A 9,038-nucleotide genomic window follows, 5' to 3' on the forward strand; every position below is an offset into this window, starting at 1 on the left:
GCGAGATACTTTGTGGCATTTGCGCAGTAATGGCTTTTTTTCTGGCGACTCGACCATGCAGCCCATTTTTCTTCAAGTGCTTCCTTATTGTGCATCTTGAAACAGCCACACTGCTAGTTTTTATTTGTGGGTTTTTCTTTGCATCCCGAACAATTTTCCTGGCAGTTGTGGACGACATTTATGTTGGTCTACCTGACTGTGGTTTTGTTTTTACAGAGCCCCTGATTTTCCATTTGTAAATCACAGTTTGAACACTGGTGACTGGCATTATCAATTCCTTGGATATCTTTTTGTATCACTTTTCTGTTTTATACAGTTCAACTACCTTTTCCCGTAGATCCATTGACAATTCTTTTGCTTTCCCCATGACTCACAATTCAGAAACGTCAGTGGCTGGATGAAAGATGCAAGAGTCTGTCTGGATCCCAGAAACTCACTCAGCTTTTATGCACACACACACTGATTACAAGCAAACAGGTCACAGGTGAGGATGTTACCTTTAGTAGCCATTCAAACCCATTTGTGTCAACTTCTGTGCATGTTATCAGGCCAAAATCACCAGGGTATGTGAACTTATAATCGGGGTCATTTGGAGGTTTTGGGTTGTCATTATGATTTAAAAAGAGAAAACACAGTAGTTTGACAATAAATGGCTTCACCAAACCGCTAACCATGAGTGGAGAAAACGTTTTGGTGTTATCATTCATATTCACTGAAAAAAGACTAAGAAAGCAAAAATTCTGCCAGGGTATGTAAACTTTTGAGCACAACTGTAAATCTAACCATGTTGGTCCAGGGCTCTTCACTTTCATCACTATTCCTCCCTCAGCCGGTGGAAATATACACAATTACCCAGACCCAGTGTGTTTCCAGTAATGGTTTATTGATTAGCTTGTAAGGCAGGCAGTAATCCGCTCGCTGATGCTCCAGATATAGGTTTTCATTATACAGGCGCGTCCTAGCTATAATCACATTTCCTCCTGCCAGGAAAGCCTAAAGGTACCTTCACAGTAAACGATGCTGAAGCGATCCAGACAACGATCCGGATCGCTGCAGCGTCGCTGTTTGGTCGCTGGAGAGCTGTCACACAGACCGCTCTCCAGCGACCAACGATGCCGGTGACCAGGGTAAACATCGGGTTACTAAGCGCAGGGCCGCGCTTAGTAACCCGATGTTTACCCTGGTTACCATCCTAAAAGTTAAAAAAACAAACGCTTCATACTTACCTTCCGCTGTCTGTCCCCGGCGCTCTGCTTCTCTGCTCTGGCTGTGAGCGCCGGGCAGCCGGAAAGCAGAGCGGCGACGTCACCGCTCTGCTTTCCGGCCGCTGTGCTCACAGCCAGAGCAGAGAAGCACAGCGCCGGGGACAGACAGCGGTAGGTAAGTATGTAGCGTTTGTTTTTTTTACTTTTAGGATGGTAACCAGGGTAAACATCGGGTTACTAAGCGCGGCCCTGCGCTTAGTAACCCGATGTTTACCCTGGTTACCAGCGAAGACATCGCTGAATCGGTGTCACACACGCCGATTCAGCGATGTCAGCGGGAGAGCCAGCGACCAAAGAAAGTTCTGGCCTTCTAGCCCCAACCAACGACATCACAGCAGGATTCTGATAGCTGCTGCGTGTCAAACTAAACGATATCGCTAGCGAGGACGCTGCAACGTCACGGATTGCTAGCGATATCGTTTAGTGTGAAGGTGCCTTAAGGAACAAACAAGTGTATCCAGTAATAAGAGCTGCCTAACTTCTAGCCGCAAGCTTCCAGGTTTGTTTTGCAGTGTGTCTGCCATCCTGAGGATTCAGTTTTCTGTCGGTCAAGTTACCAGGTATCCCCCATCCACGGGAAGGCAGGAGCCGGTGATCATGGTGCTTTTATCACTGAGCAGGAAGAGAATGCTGTGAACCACCTCATCCACCTCTGAAAGACAGCAAAGAACAGAAGATAAGCTGCACATACAGGTGGAAGTTGCCACCAATCCGGAGGACCTACAAGTGCTTCTCACTAAATTAGAATATCATCAAAACGTTAATTTATTTCAGTTCTTCAATACAAAAAGTGAAACTCATGTATAGAGTCATTACACACACAGTGATCTATTTCAAGTGTTTATTTCTGTTAATGTTGATGATTATGGCTTACAGCCAATGAAAACCCAAAAGTCATTATATCAGTAAATTAGAATACTTTATAACACAAGCTTGAAAATCCGAAATGTTGGCCTACTGAAATGTATGTTCAGTAAATGCACTCAATACTCCTTTTGCATCAATTACTACATCAATGCGGCGTGGCATGGAGGCGATCAGCCTGTGGCACTGCTGAGGTGTTATGGAAGCCCAGGTTGCTCTTATAGGCCCCCTCTCTCTCTTCCTGAAAGGAAACTGTCTTTGTCCCTGTACTTTAGCCCCTCACACTCTAGGCTAGTCCCAAATATTAACCCTAACTGTCTTTACTGTCGGGCAGAACATCATACTATCTCTAATCATACGTCACAATACACATTACAACAATACGCGTGTCTTCAAGGGGAACGTGGGTAATATGTCCTTCTCCTTATACAAAGCCATCAGCAAAAAGATCTATAAAACCCCTTTAAAGGAAATAGGTCACAAATGCTCTTATACATGTCCTACTAATGGTAAGCGAAGAAGTATACCCACGGGATGCCCTCCTGTAGGCAATATAAATGTTATGCTAACTCTCATTTACAAGGTCTCTGTAGAATTTTTAGAATCTGATTCCTCATTACCAGCAAAGCGACCTAATGGGATCCGATTCAGCATTGGAGCAGCTTTCTGAGGGTCACTCCAGTTAGCGCGTCCCATGTCAGTCATTACTACGGTGGGGTTCACACAGTTTACCCGGATCTGCAAAACAAGAAATGTTGCAAATTGTTTGACAAGAACAAACTCCGCTTTCCTCACCCTGCCCAAGTTGAGTCTTTGCTGCTTCTTCTGGTGCAGTGTTTCTCAACTCCAGTCCTCAAGAGCCACCAACAGGTCAAGTTTTCAGGATTTCCTTAGTATTGCACAGGTGATAATTCCATCGCAGATGGCACAAGCCGCTCAGCTCGCTGATTGGCGGCAGCGCTGGATGTAAAAAAAAAAAAATCCCATTGACTTTGCATTGGGTTTCGTGTTTCGGTCGATCCCCGACTTTTCGCCATAATCGGCCGATTTCACTCAACTCGACTTTAGAGATAGTCGGGTTTCGCGAAACCTGACTCGACCCTAAAAAAGTAAAAGTCGCTCAACCCTACTGAGCACCAGTACTTGGTCTGAACAGTAATTCTGTGCTGACGGAGTCCCTTTAAGTGGTTAAAAGGATAGAAATTTGAAGGTTCCTATTTTATTATTGATTACACAGTGTCAGGCACCACAATAAATACATTTTGCATTTCCAGTGTTTGGCACAGAGGATTTCCAGGCAGATTATTAAAACAGTAATGCCTAAGTGACATGAAGAATCTTTCTAATTTACCTGCCGATAACATTCCGTTCCTCAGCCATTACATGTGGTAATGTGACCTCTAGCAGTCGCAGAGTACAAAAATGTCCGGTCTTTTCTTTGAATGGAACCTAACCTATCCGTAAAGAACAGCCATGGGGGAACGCTGCCTGTAAACCACAGCAAGGTGGGGATGTGTACAGGCAAGAGGAGCAGAAGTCAGGGAGGCTTTTCAGGCTTTTTAGGCCCCTAAGACTAGTGCTGAGTAGTTCGGCTCTTTTTGGTTTTCGGGATCATTTGACTCCAGTTACCAAACAGAGCTGGCTCTTATGGATCCCAAACAGATCCCTATTGAGCTAACCACAGGTGAATACATATTTAAGATCACCACAACCAAAACCTTATATACCCAGGGGGTTTCGGTGACTGACCGCCTTCATTTTATCCCCAGTGAGAGCCATTGAGAGACTATAAGTGGATTTCACTGGGCTACCGGCTCCCATCTTTGTACAGGAACAGCTGTTGACAACCTATCCAGAGAAGATTAGTAAAGCTATTAACTAGTGTATAGGGATTGGATGGTGCTGGGTCTTCAGAGGTATGGATTATATTATAATATAATCTACATGATCTGACTCATTGGTCCCCTACAGCACACTGAGCATGTGTGGAGCCAGTGTCAAGGAATATTACTGCCTACAGCACTGTCTCAGGATAGCACCAACTAGGGGAAGCACGATGACAGAATAACCGTGTGGACAGTGACTTATCCGTCTTGAGACTGTATAGTAGTCTCAGGATGGTGATTTTAAAGTGGAGCGGCCACGGAGGGCGAGTGTGTGTGAGCTGTGAGGTGGATACAGCTCTGACAGAGAACCCAACATGCACTGCATTCTGGGAAATGTAGTCTAGAGACACAGAGGCGGAGCAAGCCAGAAAATAATAGTGACAGGGGGATTTTTTTCATTCCAAGAAAAGCCAGATCATTATTTTTCATGTTTTTTTGTGCCCAATTTAAGCAGTCAGTGGTTGATTAACATCCATCGTGGGTGACAATACTGAATCTCCTATGGAAACCTGAGATCACTTGTAATCATGCAAAGGTCTGGAGGGATATAACAATAATATGCAAATGTCGTGTGTCGTCACATTAGTTCAGTACTACAAATTAATATTCACCTTTTTTGGTCCCAGTTCAAGAGCCATCACCTTAGTTAACATGTCCAGAGCTCCTTTAGTGGCACCTGAGGACTCACAACGCGAAACGTTATTTCCCAAAGCTTCATTTCCAATTGAAAGTCTATGATATTGCGGCATCTAGCTTATTCTAAGGATCTGTGGGGGCTGGACAGTGAGACCCTCACAGGTTAGACATTGATGACATTTCTGGTGATATACCATCACATTTTATGGAGAGTAACGTCTATAAATATTAAAGGAGCATGACTTAAAAGGACTGCCAGGTTTAAGTAAAGACGTCTACAGGATCCCCTGGTAGAGATGAGCCAATATTGTAATCTTTGTAGTGCTCAAGGGCCATGCTCCTATGACTGGTATGAGGATGCCCCTGCTTCGGACTTGTTTGAGATACAGGAATGTATATAGATGAACCATCTCAGGGCTTCTTATTGGCCAAGAGGGCTTAAAGAGTGGGTGCAGATTTATCACTTCTAAAAAATAGGGAATCATCGAAGGGCTTTGATGTTTCAGAAAACCCCTGTCCTCTGCCGCTGCTCCTGGGTCTGTTATTTTCTGCAGTGCTCACGTTGTGTCGACAGCACTGCAGCCAATCAGTGAGGTCAACAGATCTGAGCGGCTTGTGCCATCAACTTGGGCAGAGCTGCTGAGCTCAGTTATTGGCTGCAGCGCTGTTGACATGAGGTGAGCGCTGCAGACAATAACAGAGACTGGGAGCAGGCGGTCTGTGAGTTTTTAATTGCACCCATCAGACTGTGATAGTGTCGAGCATCTTGAATTCTGTTTTTTTATCTACCTACATAATGGCTCCTATTAGCCGTTCCTTTAGACGTCAATGGTGACTACTCGGTACATTGGGCTGGCGATCGGGGACAGGATTTCAGCAGTAAGAGTATTACACGATTTATCCGTTACAGGAGCATGTAATGCCCTTCTATACCTAGAGGGCGGTGCTATACTTACAATAGACGGAGTGGTTCTGCAAGGCCACTTGTGATGCTTGACTAGACACATTGACAATAGCGCCCCCCATGCCACGCTTAATCATCTGACGGGCAACAGTCTGGTGGGACATAGAGGGGGCATTTAGGATAGAGATGTGATCTGCTGTCTACTGTGCTACACTGATTCCACGCCTCACCTGTGATACCAAGATGGCAGCTCTCACATTCACGTCAAAGCTCCTAGAAAATAAGAGTGTAGACGGGAGATAAATCCACATGGAGTCATTGTCTATAAGTGGGGATATACAGAGTACCCCAAATACCTGTCAATTGCTTCTGGGGTAATTTCCAGAAAGGGCTGCAGCAAAGCAACCCCCGCATTATTCACCAGCAGGTCCACCGCTTGTAGATTAGTCAGGGCAGCCTCTGTCGCTGACCAGTCACCCAGGTCCATGCACACGGTCTCCACTCCTGGGCACTATGAGAAAAACACCTATAGATAGAGGTCCTGATTCCTAGAGCAGCTTTTGCTCATCTCGAATGTGCAGTACCTGGCCGCAGCCACTAGCAGTAGATGGAGCAGTTCCGTAACTGAGCAGTTCCATCCGCTGCCGGCACCTAGAACAGCAGACCGGTGAGGGGAACGGGTGTCGCTCACGCACTGATCAGACACTGCTGACCTATCCTAAGGATAGCCATCAATGTTAAAGTAGTCTCCAAAGCCAAGTACAACCTACTCAAATGGATGGCATCAGAGCCGATGATGCACGTGCACATTATACCGTATGGACATGGTTTTTGGCAGATTGCCCTCAAAACGAAAAGAAGACTTTCCCGAGTATGATCCCTTGTCAATGAAGGGTGCGTGAAGTGAACGGACATCTGTGTTGCACGAGTGTGCTGTTTGTTAAAAACATGTAGGTGAGAATTCAGATGTGTCCCCTCATAAAATGTGTAAAGATGGACTAAATTGCAGACGGGAGTGCAAAATACACTAAGGCCGGAGTCACACTGCCGTATAAGACGGCCGAGCGCTATGCGATAAAACATCCTATAGCCCTCGGCCCAGGGCAGCTCACATACGCCATTATTTTCTCATGCCGCTTCGGCAGCATGCTGCGATTGTCAGAGAGACTCGGATCACACGCACCATACAAGTCTACAAAACATGGAACTGCACTCTGATGTCGTCCCAGTGCAGTCTGATATACGAGGAGGCAGGCAATGGAGGAGATGGAGAAGTTACTGTCTCCGTCTCCTCTGCACTTGTGCTGTGATTCTTTCTTACAAGAGGCTCGGCTCGCAGAGCTCTGACACTTGGCTCACACTCGTACAGAGCAGGAGCCGAGGGTCATTAGCATATCGGATCACCAATGTGACTGCAGCCTAATGAGCTATGTACAAGGAAGAACTCCTATTTCTTTGGTATTTTCTTACAGGTCAAATACAATTGGGGTATGTGCACACATTCCGAATTATTTGCGGAGTTTTCGTGTTTTTGTGCGTTTTTTCGGCGGTTTTCCGTGTCAAAAACGCATACATTATGCATCCCACCATTTCCAATGCATTCCGCAATTTTTTGTGCATATGTTGCGAATTTTTCTGCAAAAAAACGCATGCGGAAAAATACGCAGCATGTTCAATAATTTTGCGGATTTTTTACGGATTTCCCACTATGTTATTGAATTGGGAAGCTCCGGAAAAAAACGGGAAAAATCCGCACAAAAACCGCTCAAAAATGTGCAAAAAACGCGACAAAACTGCGAGTAAAACGCAAGAAAAACGCGTGCGGATTTTATGCAGAAAATCTCCGATTTTGCTCAGGAAATATCCGCATAAAATCCTGACGTGTGCACATAGCCTTACACTGTTGGCCAGATTTGGCCGCGGGCCTTAGTTTGACATCTATGCTCTGGGGGGCAGTATAATATAGAGATTTCTATCCAGGTCCTAGAGTCTAGAGGGCAGTATATTATAATAATTACCTCCCTGGCCCTCTAGAGGGCAGTATAATACAGTGATTACCGCCCTGGCCCTCTAGAGGGCAGTATATTATAATAATTACCTCCCAAAACCTTTAGAGGGCTGTATAATACAGTGATTACCGCCCTGGCCCTCTAGAGGGCAGTATATTATAATAATTACCTCCCAAAACCTTTAGAGGGCTGTATAATACAGTGATTACCGCCCTGGCCCTCTAGAGGGCAGTATATTATGATTACCTCCCAAAACCTTTAGAGGGCTGTATAATGCAGTGATTACCTCTCAGGCCCTCTAGAGGGCAGTATAATATAGTGATTACCTCCCTGGCCCTCTAGAGGGCAGTATAATATAGTGATTACCTCCCTGGCCCTCTAGAGGGCAGTATAATATAGTAATTACCTCCCACACCCTCTTGAGGGCAGTATAATGTAGTGATTACATCCCTGGCCCTCTAGAAGGTAGCATAACATAGTGATTACCTCCCACACCCTCTAGGGAGCAGTATAATATAGTGATTACCCTCCAAAACCTCTAGACGGCACCGTAATATAGCGATTACCTCCCAGGTTCTCTAGAGGGCAGTATATTATAATAATTACCTCTCAAAACCTTTAGAGGGCTGTATAATACAGTGATTACCGCCCTGGCCCTCTAGAGGGCAGTATATTATGATTACCTCCCAAAACCTGTAGAGGGCAGTATAATACAGAGATTACCGCTCCGGCCCTCTAGAGGGCAGTATAATATAGTGATTACCTCACTGGTCAGGCTCTCCAGGTCTTCCAAGCTTCTGCTCAGGGCGATCACTTCTGCTCCTGCAGCCCTCAGCGCTTTCACTGCGGCCCGTCCAATCCCTGCAGGGAGAAGCCGCAGTCATTCTCTGCAGTGACGGCACTGTCAGCGCATTCCGCCCCTGTACTCACCCTTTCCCGCGCCGGTGACCAGGGCTCGGTGTCCTCTGAAGCTGATGTCCATACTGGTGGGAATGAGGAGGCGGGGGGCGCCGAGGACAGGGGGCGGCGGGGGCTCCAGGGACGCACCGCGGATGTTTATTAACCAAAGATCGAACAAAAATGTCAACTCTGCAGAAAGTGAGGCAGGGACGGAGCTCCTCCCCGCCTGCCCCCTGGGTAACGCCGGGTGTGGGGCAGCACTGCGCTGTACTGGCGGACCTGGCACTTCCTAAATGCCTAATGTCACATTACTGACAATCCTCGCTTTCTTCTAGTGGGTACAGGGGCTGCAGTCACACCTGGAGGTTGGGGGGCACAACTATAGTGGGTACAGGGGCTGCAGTCACACTGGGAGGTTGGGGGGCACAACTATAGTGGGTACAGGGGCTGCAGTCACACCTGGAGGTTGGGGGGCACAACTATAGTGGGTACAGGGGCTGCAGTCACACCTGGAGGTTGGGGGGCACAACTATAGTGGGTACAGGGGCTGCAGTCACACTGGGAGGTTGGGGGG

At 46.5% G+C, this 9,038-nt stretch overlaps 1 protein-coding gene across 1 annotated transcript; it reads right to left on the minus strand.

Moving 5' to 3' along the window:
* Positions 1–1,450: 1,450 nt before the first annotated feature.
* On the minus strand, positions 1,451–8,680 carry DCXR (dicarbonyl and L-xylulose reductase). The gene is made up of 8 exons (XM_069752473.1): positions 8,495–8,680; positions 8,328–8,425; positions 5,912–6,066; positions 5,786–5,828; positions 5,608–5,707; positions 4,627–4,691; positions 2,750–2,867; positions 1,451–1,917 (listed from the first exon to the last, which is right to left on the minus strand). Exons 1-8 carry the CDS (start codon positions 8,544–8,546, stop codon positions 1,814–1,816), a joined length of 735 nt encoding a protein of 244 aa, XP_069608574.1. The 5' UTR covers positions 8,547–8,680; the 3' UTR covers positions 1,451–1,813.
* Between the last annotated feature and the right edge of the window lie 358 nt (positions 8,681–9,038).

The sequence above is a fragment of the Ranitomeya imitator genome, chromosome 2 (genome assembly GCF_032444005.1).
Source record: "Ranitomeya imitator isolate aRanImi1 chromosome 2, aRanImi1.pri, whole genome shotgun sequence".
Taxonomy (NCBI): domain Eukaryota; kingdom Metazoa; phylum Chordata; class Amphibia; order Anura; family Dendrobatidae; genus Ranitomeya; species Ranitomeya imitator.

Excerpts from the sequence above, each read along its gene's own strand:
- DCXR (XM_069752473.1), bottom strand. The coding sequence starts at position 8,546 with ATGGACATCAGCTTCAGAGGACACCGAGCCCTGGTCACCGGCGCGGGA. Across the intron at positions 6,067-8,327 it reads TGGAGAGCCTGACCAGTGAG|TGCCCAGGAGTGGAGACCGT; the intron begins GTAATCACTATA and ends TTTTTCTCATAG. Across the intron at positions 1,918-2,749 it reads CCCATTAGGTCGCTTTGCTG|AGGTGGATGAGGTGGTTCAC; the intron begins GTAATGAGGAAT and ends GCTGTCTTTCAG.